We start from the raw sequence: 20948 nt of genomic DNA, 5'->3' as shown, positions 1-20948 counted from the left end.
GCACAATAACACACTCAGCAAAATATCGTCTAATTATCGTTATCAATAAAATCCCAGAAAATTATCGAGATATCATTTTTTGTCAGTATCGCACACCCCTAATTTGTTATTTAATTGATATAATAATTTATTGATAATAATTGTTGAAATTAATATAATACTTTTGACTCATCCATTTTCCTACCAATGGTTTACAGGCTGAAATGTAAAGTTTATAATTTTATAATACTTTGTTTTTGTTAAAACTTGTTAATTAATTAAAAATGTAAATTATGCTTTTTACAGTAATTTTACTGTTTAATTTGGTACTATAGACATTGCCCTACCCCGCTCATATGGTATTAATTTTATTTGTGCAGGTCTTAAAAAAGGTCTTAAAGTCTTAAATTTGAGCTTAAAAATCCTGCAGAAACCCTGTGTTAAGCTACTTGTATAGTATTTGGTTAACTAACAAATACTTGGGTCAAAATTCCAAGAGATGGATGTTAGCATGTTGTTAAGCTAATTACGCAGTATTTGGTCAGCTAACAAATAGTGCTGCCAAACGATTAATCGCATCCAAAATAAAAGTTTTTGTTTATGTAATATGTATGTGTGTGTACTGTGTATATTTATTATGTATATATAAATACAAACACATACACGTATATATTTAAGAGTTAAGAGTTATATTTAATGTTATGTTTATATATTAAATATATTTATATATAATAAATTACATGAATATAAATAAATTTAAATATTTTCAAAATATATACTGTATATGTGTGTATTTATATATAAATAATAAATATACACTGTATACACACATTACGTAAACAAAAACTTTTATTTTGGATGCGATTAATCGCGATTAATCATTTGAACGCACTACTAACAAATGGATAGGAAATTTAATCTAATACAGTTGGATGTTAGCATGTTGCTAATTATACAATATTAGATTAGCTAACTAATACATGGATCAAATTATTCCAATAGAGTTAGATGTTCACGTATTGCTAAGCTAATTACGCAATAATTGATTAGCAAACAAATGCATACGTCAAAATCGATTCTAATAGAGATGGAAGCTAACATGTTGCAAAAGTAAAAAAGAAATATATATATATGTATATATATATATTTACATGAATATAAATAAATGTAAATATTTTCAAAATATATACTGTATATGTGTGTATTTATATATAAATAATAAATATACACTGTATACACACATTACGTAAACAAAAACTTTTATTTTGGATGCGATTAATCGCGATTAATCATTTGAACGCACTACTAACAAATGGATAGGAAATTTAATCTAATACAGTTGGATGTTAGCATGTTGCTAATTATACAATATTAGATTAGCTAACTAATACATGGATCAAATTATTCCAATAGAGTTAGATGTTCACGTATTGCTAAGCTAATTACGCAATAATTGATTAGCAAACAAATGCATACGTCAAAATCGATTCTAATAGAGATGGAAGCTAACATGTTGCAAAAATAAAAAAGAAATATATATATATGTATGTATATATAGTCCATTTTAATTAAATTGCAGTATTGTTTATCAATACTGTCCAGTGTAGAATGAAAAGTACATTTGTAGTCATCTACCGTTGACTTTGTTGCGGTGCATTATGGTATTGTTTGTAAAAGATATGTGCAACACTGTTAGTGTCTGAAATAACCCCTATATATTTTAGTCACTTGTGTCTGAAACCATAATGGACATTATCAAGTGCACTCATTCAATCTCATAATGCACAGCAATCGATGTACATGGAAAATGGCTAGCCACTACAGAATAACTCTGCACTGTGTCAGAGTCTGACTTTGCGCGCTCGTTTTCATTCAGCAGACTATTATTGGAGTGATACAGGGAACAGTGATTGAGGGAATAAGCTGATTTCACATAGGCCTAAATAAGATATCATAACTTATGGAACAGCCTTTGTGTTGGTGTAGCATGTCTATGATGCCTTAAAATGCTGTCTAGCTAGGCAGCACGCTAGATTTTGGAACACAGCTTTGTTTTAAACCACACTTTGACACTGCTTTTCCCATTTTTTTTTTTCTACTTCTGTCAGTGTTTTGAGGGTGACTGGGTTTTGTTTTGAAACTCAAACACATTTTCTTGTTTTTCACAGGTATAACGAAGATTAAGAGGGATATCGTGTTTGCTGCCAGTCTTTACCTGTGAATCCTGAGGGTTATTTTTTTTTGTGTTTGCTATTGTTTTGGGTTTTTGTACTTTTTTTTTCTACTTTTTTTTTTTTTTCATTTTGCATCAAAAAGGACAGAATTTACATGAAACATAATCGGTTTATTTGTGTTTGTCAACGAGCATAATGGGTTTTTGTTTCCATAATAAAAGCGCAACATATTGTACATAATTTTAACAATTTTAATTAAAAAAAAAAAAGACTGTATAGTGATTCTTGTTTTCATACAGATAAAAAAAGTTTTTTCTCTTGTGGCTTAATAGAGGTACACATATTAGTTTTTGGAGATACAGAGGAAGCTGTGGTAGCAGCAGAAGCAGTCCAGTCCAGCCAAGGCAACGTGGGACAGAGTCCATAGAGAAGTCCCCAGAAAGGGCCGTCTGGAGAACATAGAAAGCAAGGTTACATTCACAGGTTTCCACCCTAGTGGTCTGCCCTCATAGTGGGTGCACGCTGAAACCCCTTCCCATCCACAGAGACTCATCATAGCTTAGTTTGGGTTTTCATAATGATTTCCATTCGTAGGTGTCTCTTGTAAGGTGGTGTGTGGGATCTCGGCCTCCTTCTGTGGTTCGACTTTCTTTTTGAAGAAATCCGACACACAGAAAACCTGTAGGGCGTGAGAGGAGGTGATATGATTGAGGTTTACAGTCACAGTGGCAGAGTCTGAAATGTCAGTGTTTAGTGCTTATACTGTACAACAGAAAATATAAGTCACTCAAACCCCTACTTATTTCTTCTGTGGAACACAATTAAATGTGTATTAAAAGGGACTGGAGCTGACAAAAAAATCCAGAAATTTAAGTTGCCGATTTTTTAAATATTTTGATCTTGTTTTGAGTTTAAATACATTTTTTTGAGAGTTTAGCTGAAGAATTTCAAACTGATGCAATTATTTTTCGTTCTAAATTTAAGCACTCTAGACATTGTTCAATTCTATTGTGATGTTAACTAAAACTATTAAAATTTTTTAATTTAAATAAAGCTAAAATATAAATTAAATTTAAGGTTTTTTTTTAAACTTGCGTTGAAATTCCAATGACTGAAACTGAAATAAAAAATGGAAATATTAATAAAAACACATAAAAATTTAATAAATTGTAAGCTAATATAAACTATTAATGAATACTAGTATTATTTTAGTATTATTGATATACTATTAGTAAAACTGTTTTAAATTAGTTTCCATTTTTATATTTTAGTTTTTGTCTTACAATTATATAATTAAATTGTTTGTGTGTTTAAATGCCTGTCTATTTCTAAATTTAAGCACTCTAGACATTGTTCAATTCTATTGTGATGTTAACTAAAACTATTAAAATTTTTTAATTTAAATAAAGCTAAAATATAAATTAAATTTAAGGTTTTTTTTTAAACTTGCGTTGAAATTCCAATGACTGAAACTGAAATAAAAAATGGAAATATTAATAAAAACACATAAAAATTTAATAAATTGTAAGCTAATATAAACTATTAATGAATACTAGTATTATTTTAGTATTATTGATATACTATTAGTAAAACTGTTTTAAATTAGTTTCCATTTTTATATTTTAGTTTTTGTCTTACAATTATATAATTAAATTGTTTGTGTGTTTAAATGCCTGTCTATATTTATATAGATAGTTCTTGTTACTTTTCATTTCAATTTTTGTTTTTTAGTACTTCAAGTTAATCTTAAAGAAAATGGGAAAACATTAACTGAAATAACTTAAAAAATATGATTTTAATTTGAAAGATAATAACCCTGATGAACACTATATAGTATTTAAAATAAAAATACTAAAATACTGATTCTATTATTCCATAAACATCAGACAGTCATATGGGTTTGGAGTGACACAAGGAAGTAATGACAAGTAAAGCCTGTTTGCACCGCAGGAACATTCCCCAGGAACTAGGTACTCGGTGTGTTTCCACCGCAGGAACCAGATTCTAAATAGAGTTCCGGGTAAAAATTTGCCTCTGCTCGAGAGGTAGTACCTTTTTTAAAGGTCCGGAACTTTCGGGGGCGGGACTTGGGCGCTGAACACGCTGATTGGTTGAGTTCACGCAGCATTGTATTTCAACCACCATATATTCGCATAATTTTCTAAATATTACTGTTATTGTGTCATGAATAGTTTTAAGAGTATTTCAGGCGAGGCGTTGAAATTCCAATGACTGAAACTGAAATAAAAAATGGAAATATTAATAAAAACACATAAAAATTTAATAAATTGTAAGCTAATATAAACTATTAATGAATACTAGTATTATTTTAGTATTATTGATATACTATTAGTAAAACTGTTTTAAATTAGTTTCCATTTTTATATTTTAGTTTTTGTCTTACAATTATATAATTAAATTGTTTGTGTGTTTAAATGCCTGTCTATATTTATATAGATAGTTCTTGTTACTTTTCATTTCAATTTTTGTTTTTTAGTACTTCAAGTTAATCTTAAAGAAAATGGGAAAACATTAACTGAAATAACTTAAAAAATATGATTTTAATTTGAAAGATAATAACCCTGATGAACACTATATAGTATTTAAAATAAAAATACTAAAATACTGATTCTATTATTCCATAAACATCAGACAGTCATATGGGTTTGGAGTGACACAAGGAAGTAATGACAAGTAAAGCCTGTTTGCACCGCAGGAACATTCCCCAGGAACTAGGGACTCTGGGCCGGTACTCGGTGTGTTTCCACCGCAGGAACCAGATTCTAAATAGAGTTCCGGGTAAAAATTTGCCCCTCAGAAAGTCTCTACTCGAGAGGTAGTACCTTTTTTAAAGGTCCGGAACTTTTGGGGGCGGGACTTGGGCGCTGAACATGCTGATTGGTTGAGTTCACGCAGCACTGCATTTTTAAAGGTCCGGAACTTTTGGGGGCGGGACTTGGGCGCTGAACATGCTGATTGGTTGAGTTCACGCAGCATTGTATTTCAACCACCATATATTCGCATAATTTTCTAAATATTACTGTTATTGTGTCATGAATAGTTTTAAGAGTATTTCAGGCGAGATGGTAGTTGTTTAAAACTCAAATCTGCGGTTTATTTATAAAGACAGCGCCTATTTGAAAATGTGCTTTGACCGTTTCGGAGACGTGAGGTCCACGCGATCATAATATTCATAATATTTAGTTTCATTGTAATGTATGTACGTTCCCTGAACTACATTTCTGCGGCTATTAATATGTTTAAATGAAAACGAAAAGAGGCAGTGGTGTTTGATATATTACGTCTTATTGTAAATACAGCCGGTACTCGGTGTGTTTCCACCGCAGGAACCAGATTCTAAATAGAGTTCCGGGTAAAAATTTGCCTCTGCTCGAGAGGTAGTACCTTTTTTAAAGGTCCGGAACTTTTGGGGGCGGGACTTGGGCGCTGAACACGCTGATTGGTTGAGTTCACGCAGCATTGTATTTCAACCACCATATATTCGCATAATTTTCTAAATATTACTGTTATTGTGTCATGAATAGTTTTAAGAGTATTTCAGGCGAGATGGTAGTTGTTTAAAACTCAAATCTGCGGTTTATTTATAAAGACAGCGCCTATTTGAAAATGTGCTTTGACCGTTTCGGAGACGTGAGGTCCACGCGATCATAATATTCATAATATTTAGTTTCATTGTAATGTATGTACGTTCCCTGAACTACATTTCTGCGGCTATTAATATGTTTAAATGAAAACGAAAAGAGGCAGTGGTGTTTGATATATTTCGTCTTATTGTAAATACAGTGAGGAAAATTGCAGTAGGCAAGGCGAGCTTACTGACGTTATCAAGTACGCTGTTGTTCGCGACTTGCGTCGTCCCGTCCACGGGAGTTCACACTCCCGAGTCGAACTCGCGAAGTTCGAACTACCGAGGACGCAAGTCCGAAATTTGCATACTTGGTATTGAGAAACGGCCCTGGACTGGGAGGAGCAGTCGAGCACAGTCCTACGTCACCAGACTATTTGCCTAATCTTCACGGTACTTTAGACCGCGATGAAAAAGCAGACAGCAACAGGTCTGGGGGAAACAAGTTCCTGGGACATTGTTCCAGGTAATTTCGGTGGAAAAGCGACTTTTATTTTTGGGTGAACTTCCTTTAAATTAGCAGAATTCACACTGACTTCCTGCAAGCAGAAATCATCTGTGTGTTGTTGATCGTGTCACTCACCACTAGTAAAGCCACGATGGCTCCTTGTATGAGTCCTGCGAGTACATCACTCCAGTGGTGTTTGTAGTCTGAGACACGGGACAGTCCCGTATAGACGGAGGCGGCGATCAGGAAGAACTGGAGCGTGGGGCGAAGGAGCCGTGCCCATTCGGCTTGCATTCTTGCTTGAAGATAAAGCTATGAGAAAGGAAAAGACTGTTCAAACTCATTGTTTGTGAGAGAGGTTTAACTCGTACAGCATGCGACTTCGCTGATCCTCACGTGACGACCTCACTAACACAAGGTCATGTTGTGTTTGCGTGTTACTACAGATCCCATGCTACCTAATTCTTCCTCGGTTTACGACGTGGCTTTTTTTTCATGTTATCTCCTGCCCGAGGGAATGTACCAGACTTGTACAGACTTCCTTTCACAGGAACCAACCGAAGTTAATTTAGTCGACACTACACTGGGCCTCTGAGAAATGTGAATTATGCTTAAATATTAATCATTATGCTATCACCTTACAGGTCTTGTTGTCAAAATCATTACTCATTTAAAGGTTTGAAGGAGTGATCAGAGTAGAACGATAGTTTCCAACAAGTGGGCAAAACAAGGTCTGTTTAACTTCCACTACATGTAGACGTGTGCTTGTGCAACAGTATGAAACCCTAAAATCAAAGCTGACATTTGTTTGGAAACTCTGTAAACACAAACAAAGAATTACTTTGACAAGCTGATGGGAAGAAATCCTAACGCTCAACCCCACGCTGGGCAAAGATTCCCAGAAATCATTGGGAGTCCCTAGAAATACCCCCTCCAAAAAGTGCACACAAACTCAAGAATCATTGCTAGGTTATATTTCTGGTTAATGCTTGTAATCTTATTTGATTTTAAACAGTCTATTTCAGGATTAAGAGTCAAATACTTTTGATAGGGAAGCAGTTTAAAAAAATAATTCAATGTTGTCTTTGAGTTTCACTGAACATTGACCCCAGGTCTGATGTGTTTATTTCAGGGTTCAAATGTGCTGTGAACTTTAGCCGCATGTCCTTAAAGCTTGTACTCTCATGATAAGATTATGGTAGGTTGTGTTTGCTAACAAAGCTGTAATGGAGAAGTTCACCAGAATGAACTCCTTAAGATTACTCCGCTGAATCAATATACCTCAGCCTGACAGATAATGGGTATTTTCCAATGGAAAAATCAATGAAGTAAAACGTATAAATCTACAAACATTTATCCCATTTCCTAGTCACTCAGTAACAATGATGGTATTTAATGGACCAGTTTGGGTCTGGTTTGTTATTGGGTTATGTAATGCTGATTGTAGTTAAATTATTACCCGATTAACTAAGAACATCAGTACTTCATTCAGTGTGAAAATACCGTTATACACTTAGGAACAAACTTTGAATGAAAAGGATAGTTTGCCTAAAAAGAAAAAATGTTATTTATTCACCCTCATGTCCTTCCAAAACTTGGAACTTTTTTTCCCTACTGTATAACCGAAGAATCAATTCTTCAAAACATCAACTGTTTGTTCATAAAAGTCAACATGGTCCAAACCAGCATTGGTCTTCTTGGTCACACTTTATTTTAAGGTCCAGTTCTCGCTATTAACAAACCATTAACTACGACTTTTGTCTCAACCTCCTAATTTGCTGCTTAATAATAGTAAGATAGTTGTTAAGTTTATGTATTGGGTAGGATTAGGGATATAGAATATGGTCATGCAGAATATGTGCTTTATAAATATTAATAAACAGCCAATATGTTAATAATAGGCATGCTAATAAGCAACTAGTTAATAGTGAGAATTGGTCCCTATACTAAAGTGTTAGTCTTCTTTTATGTGCCACAGAGGAAAGCAAGTCATACAGGTTTGGAATCACATGAGGGTAAGTAAAATGATGACAATACTATATTTCTGGTGGACTACCCTCTTAACAAATGGGTTAAAACATAAATAAAAGACACTTACCGCCAAGAACAGCATACAGTACATGGAGAATGAGGAGTGTCCCGAGTAAAAAGAGAGTCTGCAACAAAAACAATCGAAGAATCAATGTGGGCAGCACAGAAGGGCTGTTTAATTACCTACTACATGTAGACATGTGCTTATGCAACACTATGAAGCCTTTAGTTAAAGCTGACATTTGTTTTGCTAATCTGTAAACACAAACTAAGAATTGCTTTGACAAATTGGTGGGATGGAATCCTAACACTGAACCACTCGCTAGGCGAAGATTTTCATTGTCCCATTTGCTCCCGTTAAACACTCTCTTTAAAAAGCACATACACACCCTTTTCCGGGTGATAATGGCATGCTCGGGGGAGACACGATCTGACCGGCGGGGGTCGGGGCAGGGGAAGCGCGGAAAGCGTCAGAGAGGGAGGGTGGTCTGGCTATCCGGCAGGCTTTTGTGTGTTCCTGTTTACTTAAGCTTAGGCCACTTGTCGACTAGGAGCATCCGCCTAGTGACTGATGCCAAATAAAACTTTAATCATTCAAGCTGCACAACTGCCATAAACTCAACCACTGCGAACATGCTCCTTTCATATCGATCTACTTAAAAGCAGAGTTTAACAAGATCTGGGCAGTGTGCAAGTTATAATGAGGCCAGATCTTCATGTTCTTGTTTGCTGATTGAATTACAGACCCGGTCATGAGACGAGAGACGAAGCAGAGCTAAAGCGAATTATCTGCGAGGTGGATAACGCATTGCAGACTGCATATTCTGAGAGTGCCTGAGGATAAAACTGAACGAAAGGGCAACACTGACTCAAAGAACTGAAGACCTGCTTCAGATTTTTTAATCATTTATACCTAGACCTGGATAACTCTCACCCTTTTAACATGCAAATACACTTGCTTGCCTACCAAGAAGACTCAATTTTCCTGAGGAGAACACTCTTGTGTGAAAGGTGATTGGGTTATTCTGGGCTCAGACCCTCTACTGCTCTTTATTTGCTCTATAAATGGCATCGTCTCCTAGGCAAACACTGGACCACCACAAAAGAGGTGCTCTTCTGAGAGAGAGAGAGAGAGAGATGGGAACCACACCTATGTTAAATGAGAGCATTCTGAGAGGGCCTGGGATACTGCTGGCCTTGAGTCTGGCCCAAGAACCGAAACAGAAAGCTTGCTTGCTCTGAAACGGCTAACCGCAGGATTAGAGACCACTACAGTGTGTGAACCACATATTCCACCAAGAGCTTGGGTGGCCAACAATGTGGACAACTGACCCCAAAAAGAGTTCATGGTAAAGACACTGGAAACACCCTTCATTTCAATGTTAATGAGGGAGTTTTTTCTCAGTGCAATGCCAGATATAAAGTACTCATGGCACAACTGGTTCTGCTAATTGGACACCTTCGTGTAAATCCTTAGAACTACATCTAATTCCTTGTCAGACCCATCTATCTGAAAAGGTTCAGAGGAAAAGTTATTTTGAGGGACAAGCTTGTCTAATAAGGAATGCAGATGCAGGCTAGAGTGGCTGGGAAGTTTCCGGGATGGAACCACATCAAAGAACAAATTTGAGGGATTCCTAATTCCACCCCAAGGAAAAAACCTTTCTTGCAACTCTTCCATCCAGAGCAGGACACCCATTAGTGCAGGGGTGTCCAATTCTGCTCCTTGAGCACCTGCAACGTTTGACGCCACACCTACCTAGAAGTTTTGAGTGACCCTGAAGACCTTGATTTAGGGCTAGAGCTAAACTCTGCAGGACAGTTGGTTCTTCAGGTGTAAAATTGGATCCTGCAACCTTCCTGTAGAGTTTATTTCCTAAACACACCTGAACCAACTAAACAAGGTCTTCAGGATGACTAGAAACTTCCAGGCAGGTGTTTTGGAAGTGATCCCCAGGAGCACCCCACGTTAAAGGGATAGTTCACTCAAAAATGAAAATTCTGTCATTAATTACTCACCCTCATGCTCCAAATGCGCAAGACCTTTGTTCATCTTCAGAACACAAATTAAGATATTTTTGATGAAATCTGAGAGCTTTCTGACCCTGCATAGACAGCAACGCAACTGCCACATTCAAGGTCCAGAGAGGTAGTAAGGACATCATTAAAATAGTCCATGTGACGACAGTGGTTCAACAGTAATTTTATGAAGCTATGAGAATACTTTTTGTGCGCAAAGAATACAAAAACGGCTTTATTCATCGATTTCTTCTCTTGTAGATTCATAAAATTACTGTTGAACCATTGGACTATTTTAACGATGATCTTACAGTGTTTCTGGGACTTGAACGTGGTAAAGCTTCCGGATTTCATCAAAAATATCTTAATTTGTGTTACGAAGATGAACGAAGGTCTTACAGGTTTAGAACGACATGAGGGTGAGTAATTAATGACAGAATTTTCATTTTTGTGTGAACTACCGCTGTAAGGTAACGAGTAACTATTAGCGACCTATAAGCAGGGGCGTGTCTACGTGGTGGCCAGGGGTGGCACCGGCCCCCGTCCTGCAAGAGCGACTTCTTCCAACGATCCATGAGCAATTTGGTGATGATCCGTGCATTTTCCAGCATGATGGAGCACCTTGTCACCAGGGGCGTGTCTACGTGGTGGCCAGGGGTGGCACCGGCTGCCCCCCCCCCGAAATTTGGCTGGCCACCCCAGGTGCCCCCCCTACCAGATGTCTTGCGATAGGCTTGTTTTTAGTAAATTTCTAACTGCATCTGGCAGTGGCGGATCCTGGCATGTGTAGGCAGCTGCCTAAGGCCGCTTTCTTCTCTTCTTTATACTTAATTTTAGGCGGTTTCTATAGTGTGATCTTAATGACAATGTCGAGAGCGCATAATGTTACGCGATCCATGTGCACGAGGACGAATCTCTCCACTCCCAAGTGGATTTCCTTCACTCACACAAAACTGGACGTGTGCTTTTAAATAGTTCTTTTATGAATTGGCTCTGCTCTGTCACTCTTTGTTTAGTGAGTGTACACGATGTATTATAACATACATCGTTCCGCAAACACAACCTCCTCCACCACCCACCCCCCCTCTTTTGAGCCAGTGCCCCCGACTGGCCCCCCCATTTAAAATGCTCTAGACACGCCCCTGCCTATAAGGGAGTGTTACCAAAGTCCCTTTAAGGCAAGTCATGTCACTCAGCGGCCATCTTTGAAACGCCTCTTGGGCATGCAAGTGCAGCTCCTATCTCTCTGAATGGGGAAACATCAAATTCTCCAAAACTGTTCGCCAAACTTACGATTAAATTTCATATTTGAAATCACCAATGAAATCTGACAACAGCTGTATCATAAATGTTGGTTATTTTGCTCAAATAGCGGGACTTCTCTAACGGCAGCTGCAGTGACGCGCTGACTTTACAGATTAGCGATTGGCTCTTTCATTCAGAAGGCGGGGCTTCCTGCGATAGAGCGGCCATATTAAGCGTTACATTTGTCCCCATTCAAAACTATACAAGTGACACGTCTTGGGTATTCTAAAGTTTTTGGTGTTACTTACCTTCCCTCATTGACCTTGGTTGAATCCCCAGTGCAGATGAAGTCCTCAATGTAAGCCCCTCCTGTGCAGTTGATCTGCATCCAGTCCGGTCTGCACACATCCAGGAAGTGTGGCCTCAGCCGGCCGATGGAATACTTGGCAATGTCAGTGAGTGATTGGCTCATGGCGGCACCAAACAAGAAGGTGCCAATGGCCTTATAGATACAGGCCACATAACTGTTGCAGAAAGACTTTGATTTGACGCAGTTTAGATAGACTGAAAGGCACTCCCCTATGATCATCTGTGATGGAAGAGGAAGCAAAAAAACATTACTTATCTTTATTCTGATGAGATGGTCAAAACATTTGCTACAGTCAGTCATGTTTTGATGATAATATTTTAGGATTGTTTCTGAATCTTATAAGGATGTCCACACGTACAAGAATAGAAGACAAGATCAAACAGTAAAAGCACTTGACAATGCAGCCATCACAAGGATTTCCCTGAAATGTCTTTAACATCACAGTTACCCATGTTTGTATTACAAGCCAAGTTTTACTTGAGTTTTTTGTTGCTGTTGTCCTTCTCAAGACCAGTACAACATACTGAATGCACCGTACTTCCATCTCAAATGTCATAATATGGTGTCTACAATGACTACAGTCTAGTGACTGCAATACTTATTACCTTCTTGCTCAATGATCAGGTATAGAGCTTGGGTAATGTATATTAAGTTGATACAATTCGGTTTACTTTTGCTTTACTAAAATATCCAGGTTGAAATGATGCAGTTTTAAAATATACATTAGCAGTAACCTAAATCAAATGTTTTAATAACATTTAGGCAGAGGTATATGTGCTTTGAGCTCACATGGGTGACTGTGAGGTTATATAGATGTGTATGTCTGTGTGTGTGTGTATATATATATATATATATAGGAAATGTTATACATAATGGGTAAGCTCATTTTAAACAAACTGATGTTTCTAATACCCTTGAAAGGACATTGCTGAATTGTATATGCTATCACACAAGATAAAAAAAAGGCTGCTTTAAAGAAACAGTTATGAGATGTAACCACAGAGAGAGACTCCTACCCTAGTCTAAACGTTTCACCACAAGACTGTCTGTGGTATATGGGCTTTCATGGGAAAATATAGAAGACCAGTAGACATCCTTTCCACTCCATTGGTTGCCTTGTCTCTTAAACCTGTAAAGGTCTGTTACAAGAGTTAACTGCTGTTCAAATCAATTTTTAGTGTGCGAGTAATTTTTAAGGAATTGTTCACCTAAAAAAACATTTACATTTTAACTTGCATGTCATTTCAAAGCATCTGACTTCTTCTCTTCCTTGTTTTCTAAGGAACACAAGTGGAGAAATTTTCAAGAATGTTAATGCTCATCTTTTCCAACACTAAAAGCACATAGAAACTGGCAAGATACAAAAAATACCATAAAAGTAGTCATTATGACTCTGTATTCCAAGATTTCAATAGGCGCTCTATCCCTTTAAGCATCTATCTACCGTATCTCCTTTGAACTGTGGTCAGATCTCAAAGTCCTGTTTCTCAAGCTGGCATGAGAACAGACGTACTGACCAGAGAAGCATGCAACAAACATTATAGGCATAGTGAGAAGAGGAGAAAGATACAGGAAGGGGTGTGAGCTGCTAGTGTAACAGACGGGCACTTACAGTAAGCACAGTGATAGGAATCATTACTCCTCCTAATAACTGATAGGAAATGGTGTCTTCTTTATATGGGTAGTTGATAGAGTCATCGTTACAGAAAAATCCTCGTTTGAATGATTTGTGTTGTATTGTGAGTATTGCAAATGGGAGTCCAACTAGCAAAAAAGCAGTGAGAAAGAAGAAAAAAAAAAAACAGAGGTTAACGTAGTGCCTCATACCCTATTCTCCCCAATTCATGCAAAGGTTGTTCTCCTCTGGGAGGTGCTCGTACGAAAAGCTGCGAGTTAGACAGACATTCAGTTTTCTACTTCAACACATAATGAACAAAGGGTTAGCAAGTAGGTGGTGTGGCAGCCGGGGCTGAATTTTGTTAAATTCTTTTTTTTTTGCTTTATTGCTTTGTTTTCATTCTCCAGTGGTTTCGAGGTAGACATGGGAAGTGGAACGTGTCAAATAAAGCTCAAATGATTCAACAGCACGCTAACGAGTAGATCTCGTCTGAACATTTACATATAGCAGAGGGTGCGAAATCCTCATTTTTCTCATTGTCTTTCTAGCCCTGTTCACAACTGACAGCAATGTTATGCTGATACGGTTTTCCATAACATTTTTCCATCCGGTTTTGCGTCATTTTATTATATCACTGTATCGTATAGAACACTGTAAACACTCACAACTTTTCAGGAAACTCTACTATCTCCCATTGCTAGTCGCCACATTTGCTGAACACTTTGGTCAGTGTGAACAAGGCTTTAGAGGTTCTAAAAAAAAAAAAATGCATTTTCCATGTTTTTTTCACACCATTATGTTATAAAAGAGCTCTTAAATGCTGCTCCACCACAGTTAGAGACATTGAAGTGGCAACATAAACATCAAAAAGGTGCAAGAAGGGTAACTGTGGTTGGACACCACCAGCAAAAACTTTACAAGCCTGTTGGGGACATGAAGGTTACTCAAGCGTGGAAGCAAAGCATGTGGTAGGGATTAAGACATTTACCCAACATGCAGTGAATATGGTCTGCTGAGATGTTTGTGTGCGTGTAAAGTCCATGAACCGCTCAATCGGCTAAGAGCTGATATCAGTCATGTGGATCAGTGCAGGTTACCCAGCGCCAACCGAAGTCTCCTAAAATTACACCGTATCTTCTCTCGATCTCCGGTGAAAGCTGCATTGTCATGGTCTGTGATGTGCTGGCTGCACGTATGGGATTTCAGAGTCATTAGGAACATCGGTGTAACGTTAACGCTGCACGGATCGGTCGTTTCGATCATCACTTGCATGCTGCCCGGACTGGCTTGGCAGGCAAGTGGAAGCTAAGGGTTGCTTACATAGAGGTCAACCCCAAATCTTGCAATATGGGAAGTTTGAGGTTTTCTCAAGCCTGTGGGTTATGAGATAGAAGTCAAACAGGGTTATTCATGGAACGGATTGCTGAAACTTTTGGAGATGTTTTAGAGGAAAAAGTATGCCATCTGTGGTGCTCCAGAAGATATCAACTATCCACTCTTATCACATTCCAGACGGATCGCAATATCCTAGATACGTCTTCCATCAGGTCTAGATTTCTTTTTTTTTGCTGAATTTTGTCTTAAAACAGTTTTGATACAAATATTTATGTAGTTAACTATGAAGTAAGCATGGCACTTGAACATGGGTACTTGAGATGTGACCAAACGGTGACCCTTCCTAAACATATTCAGGAAGTTTCTGTGGTTTGGTTGGTAAACCCAAGAACCCTCTCTTGATGTAAACCACAAAATTTGCCCAATTTGCAGTTGCTTCTAAAAAAAAATAGCAGCAGGAGCAGATTGAAGGAGGGTGCGTTTAAATACATTCCCAGTCCAAAATACCTCAAATCTGAGCTAATCTAAAACAGCTACTTTAAGGCTATTTCTTGTACTTGGTGGACATCCTTGGCTAAGAAGTTAATGAAAAGCAACATGCCCAGAGTATCCCTACACAAAGGAGCAAAAACATTGCTTGGATGCAAATGAGCTGCCGAAATGTTTCTATCCCAACACTGTGTCACCAAACACAAGTAGTGCATCAGAATATGCCACGACTAAATTGTAGTCTACAATGGAAGTGTCTTTTGTCACACCTTCAGTTGAAAGACTTTCTATTTTTGACGTGCCACAGACTTCTGATCAAGACAGCTTGATCTTTAGTTTCTGGCCTGTCATCCTTTGTTTTTAACTGTATGTATATGTATTGTAGCATAACAACAGCTTCTTTGTGAAATTCTCAAGAAATTCTTTCTGCTTGGGTTTAATGTTATTTCTGGTAACATTGGGCCTCATTTATTATACAGAAGCAGAACGAATTTCTTGGAAAATATGTAAAAACCATCATGTAACTTGTAGCTTTCAATTAAATGGGACAATTTATGTAAAAATTAGGGCAGATACACATATGAGACACACATATTACTTTCATGTTATGGCCGATAACCAATATTGACCAGATACATATAAAAAAAAATTGAATGAAAATAAAAATATAAATAAAATAAAACAATAAAATCAATAGTTTCAACGCTACATATGAATTTAGGCATAACATTACAAATGTACAGAATGAAAATTAATATTCATTTTGAGATTTGCTAAGCCTTGGATTTAACCACTCAATTCATATGGATTTGTTTTACGTTACCTTTATGACCTTTTTGGAAATTTTGGTTACCTGGACTTTCAATAGAGGGACAGAAACCTTTTAGGTTTCAATAAAAAATATCTTAATTTAGGTTTTAAAAATTAGCCAAAGTCTTATAGGTTTGGAACAACATAAGGGTGAGAAAAACAATGACAATTTTCATTTTTGGGTGAACTATCCCTTTAAGTGCAATATTATTTTACTACTACAAAATTACCCATACAAGGAATTTAATTTAACTGTTGCTGAAGTGTTTGCAGCTCCAGCGCTTCCAGCGTAGACACCTCGGGCAACAGTGGTCTCTTCCAGCGTAGACACAATGTTAGACGGCCTAATGCGATCCCAGATGAAGTGACTTGAACAGCTGCTTTCAATCCACCTAATAAAGCTCTATTGAAATTGCATTTTGCACCTGTTCAGTGGTCAGGAGTCATGTTGAAACAGCTGCTCTTCGGGTGTCTATTTGTCTGTTTGTTCATTCAAAATGAAGGACCACTTCCTGTGACTGCAACAGACCATTAAACTCTAAAGATGAATAGCCAAATATCCTTTAAAACAAGCTTGAGCGCACTACAGACTTGTGAGGGAAGACGCTGGGCATGTCTTGTGTGGTTGCTATCTGGGATTACTTACACTACAAATTGGAAGTGTGAAGCCCATTGTGTAGAGCACAGTGGAGGTGACTGTGCTGGAGTGGAAGGGATAGCTGATGCTCTCATCATTACAGAAAAAGCCCCGCTGATACGGTTTGATTTTACCCAGGTTAAACGCTGCAAGCGGGAGGCCAGCTGTAGGTGAAGAAGGGTTAACAGTTTGATAAAGGCTCCACCAACCAATCAAATGCAAGAGCTGGTTTCCAGTGTTGATGAATGGCTGCTGCCACCTAAGAGATAAAGATTACATAACGGCTGTGCATTTATAATGACAAAAATTGTTCAGAAAGGACACCTGACAGGTGCTGCCATAGATTGTGACTTTGAATATCTGTTATTTTAAAGTGCCATATGTAAAGTCGACGGCGTCTGATGACAGTTTAACAAAAGGTCAATGACATATAACAGTGTCCACAATAATGAATACATAAGGGAGAAAAAAAAATGAAGTTTAAAACATATCAAGTTCTTAGAAATGTACGTTCATGTTGGTTTTATGTGGTTTTGAAAAATAAGTTTACATTTAATAACTTGTGGTGTAATCATCAGGTAAAATGTAATAAAATTATTTAAAAAGTTACATAATATTAAAAGTTATACAAAAACATAAAACTAAGAAACATATTTAATTTTCTTTAAATATCATGAATTAAATCATAAATATTACTTTTTTGAGTCGCACCAAATGACGTTTTGCATCCTGAGCTAACCTAAATTATATTTTAATGAACTTATTGACCTTGACACATTTATGAGGGTCTCTATGATGTAATTTCCTGTTTAGTTTCTACATGGTCGCACCACATGACAGAGATTTTGGTGAACAAAGGTTTTTCGAATATTAAAAAGCAGTGAAGCAGTTTTGTTAAAACCTTCCTAAAAAGAAGATTACATTATTATTAATTATGCTTTTTGTGTAAATTATGATATCAAAAGTTGCATTACCCTGACCAATATATATATATATATATACAGTGGTGTGAAAAAGTGTAACACTTTTTCACACCACTGTATATATATATATATATATATATATATATATATATATATATCTCTCAAAAAGAGCTTTAATTCAGAAGAAGTGTCAAGTCATTCTATTAATGAATTATCTATTTTTAATGCATTTTTTAATGAATTAATTGATAGGACTAAGGAAATTAGCACCATTTCATCATCAATCTCCCAAAATCAAGGGCTAAATTAATCATGCTTCAACCACTTAATTACACTTATTGTCATCCTTTCTTAGTGCACTCAATCCAGACGCATTGCTTTCGTCACATACAGCCTCTTAAATTTTAGCTGATACTAATGTGTCTTTATCTATCCCATACTGCACTATTGTGACCTGACGGTGTAAAGTCTAACATGAGAGCTCGTATGTAAACTTTGAATCCTCTATAGCCCCAGCCTATTGTTGCTGCTGTTGCAAAGCATTATGGGAAAACAACACAAACCCTCATTCATAGAGCCTGAGGCTCCTCTCCCAGGAAAAGACTATGGGTCTGTTAGTGATGCTAAGTGCATGTGACATACGCACACGTACAGATAAAGCTGGCTGCTCAAGCCTGAAAGAAGGTAGAGCTGGATTGAGCTTAAGCTAAATTGCTCTTTGCTCCAATGAAGCCCCATTGTAATTCAAATGCCAAAACAAACATAATTAGGAAAGCCTTTGGGCTCAAACCGTCAGTATGGAACTACTCTACTGTGTATTCTCATAGTCTGTGTTTAAGTGGTTCCGGTGGTATGTAAATATGCATTTGCAAATGAAAATCAAGGAAGGCACGTGACATACGAGTATCTGCTTGACAGTCATAATTGTGAGACACTTCTCAATATGAGAGAAATGAACAGCATGTGTTTGCCAATGCTACCAAAATACAAACTCTAGTTGGGATATTATACTTCATTACACTTAAAATACTTCCAAAAAGCTAAAATTCTGCTAAATCATTCCTCCAACTTGGCACATTTATCAAAGAACAAGAACAAATAGCCATCATATGAAAGTGACTCATGGTTACTTTGTGGAAAAGTCAGATCTGTTTGTTCCCTGTGTAAAAACTTGAAAACATTAAAAACGTTCCCCCAGTGCACGGAAAATTCCAAGATAAATACAGATCAAAACTTCCATCATAAATGCTGTAGGACTGAGCAGGGATTATTGGGGAATAACTAGATTCAGCATATAATTGTTAATTAAAATCACATGGTTCCCACATATTTTGACCAAAGAATTTCCAAGACTTGTTCAGTCATTTGTGAATTTTTGGATAAGGATTTGAAATAATAATAATAATAACTTCATAGAAATAAATCACATTATTATGCATTATAATGGAGAGTGGGGCTAGTTTTCACATTGGGCCCCAAGAAATGCCCCAAGAAAGTTGTCATATGTATGCCGGAAATTCATACAACTGACTATAATATTTGTTAGTTAAAACAATTATATGATCATTTTAAATGTTACCTTTTATCTTTTTTCAGTCTGACAGGTTGCATTGTGACAACATACCCCATATAGTGTGACAACAAGATCTGCTGTTGGGGCATGTTGTCACAGCAGGTGTGTTCAATAAATCTTTCTAATAGACAACAATTTTGTAAGCTAAGACATTAATGTATGTTGTTATACAGAAACGGACATTATAATTATTAAATAAAATATTTACTGGGTTAAAAATTGTAACAAGTAGCCCCACCTACTTATATATATATATATATATATTAATTAATTAGAGTAAAATTCATGGGCTGCTGTTTAAAAAAAAAAAAAAGCTGTGGGGTTTCTCGTGGGATTTTTTAATGATTTTCAGTGATGTTTCACGTGTATTCCCTTATACCCTGAGTCATTGTTATGCATAATAGACTCTCTGCATAATAGGTAACGCCCTGTTATTACGGAAACTTTGATAAGGCATGTAGATGAAGGCATGTAGACTCAGTACGCACTATGACGCACACTATGGGTGTCGTATGTGGTTAATATGTCAGTCCCATTGTTGCAATGTTGAATCCCATGCATTTAAATAACGTGCATGGCAACATGCATCTAAAACAACTGACACGTCTTAAGTATATTTATATATTAATATCTTACATTATTTATCTTATCTGTACAACACATATTAGCGCCAACGTTTTAAATTATTCTCACTTCGCTATAAGACTCGAGACAATATATCCATATCAATTCAGGAAATACAAGCAAGACTACTTAAAATAATGCTTACCGAGTATTAGGCACGCAATGTCAAGCAATATAAAGGGGATTCCTCTGGTTTCAAACATGGTGTCAGTGTCCTTCTGTGGGTCGGTTATGGAGATAAAGGCTCGATTTAAGGCGTCCTCAGTGTAAACAGACTGACGGAGAGTCCACCTCTAGTGGTCTCCTGAGAGAGAAATGATCTGCAGCGACGCGCACTAACGCGAGCGCTAACACTCTTAATAACATTGACTGCGCAATGGCGACTAATAATCAGCCGGAGAGGAGGCAGAGCGAGCCGTTTGGTTGTAGTTCCTCAGATAAGATCACCATTTCAACGCATGAGGTTAAGAATAAGCGATGACGAGCCGGCGGGCCGATTAAATAGACGCGAGTGTCTTTGAGCTCCACTACTGAGCTTCTGCTGGCTGTCATGACGTACAACAGCTGAGGCTCATCTCAGCCAATCGCTCGTCTCTCGGTCTAAGCCACGCCCCCCATACGCCTATACAATTAAATCTATATCATGAATAGGCAATGACTACCTGAGAAAAAAATACATTTTGAGCCCTTTAGTGTTCTTCACAGTGTTCTTTAGTGTTCAAGTGGTGTTCTTTACAAACAATGTCATATGAAATCAGTAAAAAATATATTAAATTAAAATAATAAGTGTATTGTTAAAAATTTTCCAAAATCACAGTACATATCATCATGGCAAGCCAAATAGCTACAAAATAGTGCAGAGAGCAGGACGATTTTAATTAATAATGCAATACTGCCATCTAGTGGTAAAGTCTAGACAAATCATTTTCATTCGTAGTCGATGGTGTTTTTAGTAAATAATGACGTATGAAAATCAGTGTTTTTTCCCTTCGTTTTATTCTGCTTTGTCCTCAAAAAAAAAAAAAAA

At 36.9% G+C, this 20948-nt stretch overlaps 2 protein-coding genes across 3 annotated transcripts in view; one reads left to right on the top strand and one right to left on the bottom strand.

Moving 5' to 3' along the window:
• mtrex (Mtr4 exosome RNA helicase) overlaps positions 1-2287 on the top strand; it is a 40068-nt gene extending 37781 nt beyond the window's left edge. Inside the window, exon 27 of the mRNA XM_016557590.1 lies at positions 2148-2287. Coding sequence (XP_016413076.1) covers positions 2148-2200 — 53 coding nt within the window. The 3' untranslated portion in view covers positions 2201-2287. The remainder of the gene's footprint in view (positions 1-2147) is intronic.
• Positions 2288-2446: 159 nt separating this feature from the next.
• plpp1a (phospholipid phosphatase 1a) lies at positions 2447-20440 on the bottom strand. 2 transcript variants are annotated; one of them, XM_016557592.1, is made up of 6 exons: positions 20067-20440; positions 13525-13676; positions 11851-12131; positions 8346-8403; positions 6383-6559; positions 2447-2832 (listed from the first exon to the last, which is right to left on the bottom strand). In XM_016557592.1, exons 1-6 carry the CDS (start codon positions 20122-20124, stop codon positions 2713-2715), a joined length of 846 nt encoding a protein of 281 aa, XP_016413078.1. In that variant the 5' UTR covers positions 20125-20440; the 3' UTR covers positions 2447-2712. The 2 variants fall into 2 exon arrangements, with proteins under 2 accessions (XP_016413078.1, XP_016413077.1); XM_016557591.1 differs by lacking the exon at positions 13525-13676 and adding an exon at positions 16811-16965 and having other exon boundaries at positions 20067-20439.
• Between the last annotated feature and the right edge of the window lie 508 nt (positions 20441-20948).

This window comes from Sinocyclocheilus rhinocerous, unplaced genomic scaffold (genome assembly GCF_001515625.1).
Source record: "Sinocyclocheilus rhinocerous isolate Xijiao unplaced genomic scaffold, SAMN03320098_v1.1 scaffold287, whole genome shotgun sequence".
Taxonomy (NCBI): Eukaryota; Metazoa; Chordata; class Actinopteri; order Cypriniformes; family Cyprinidae; genus Sinocyclocheilus; species Sinocyclocheilus rhinocerous.
This window is presented reverse-complemented; position numbering and strand designations above follow the sequence as displayed.

What these genes read in the sequence shown, in the direction of transcription:
- plpp1a (XM_016557591.1), bottom strand. Translation starts at nt 20,124, where the DNA reads ATGTTTGAAACCAGAGGAATCCCCTTTATATTGCTTGACATTGCGTGC. An exon ending in TCACACTTCCAATTTGTAGT is followed by an intron (nt 12,132 to 16,810) that starts GTAAGTAATCCC and finishes CTTCCATCACAG; the next exon opens with ATGATCATAGGGGAGTGCCT. An exon ending in ACTGTATGCTGTTCTTGGCG is followed by an intron (nt 6,560 to 8,345) that starts GTAAGTGTCTTT and finishes CCTTTCTCATAG; the next exon opens with CTTTATCTTCAAGCAAGAAT.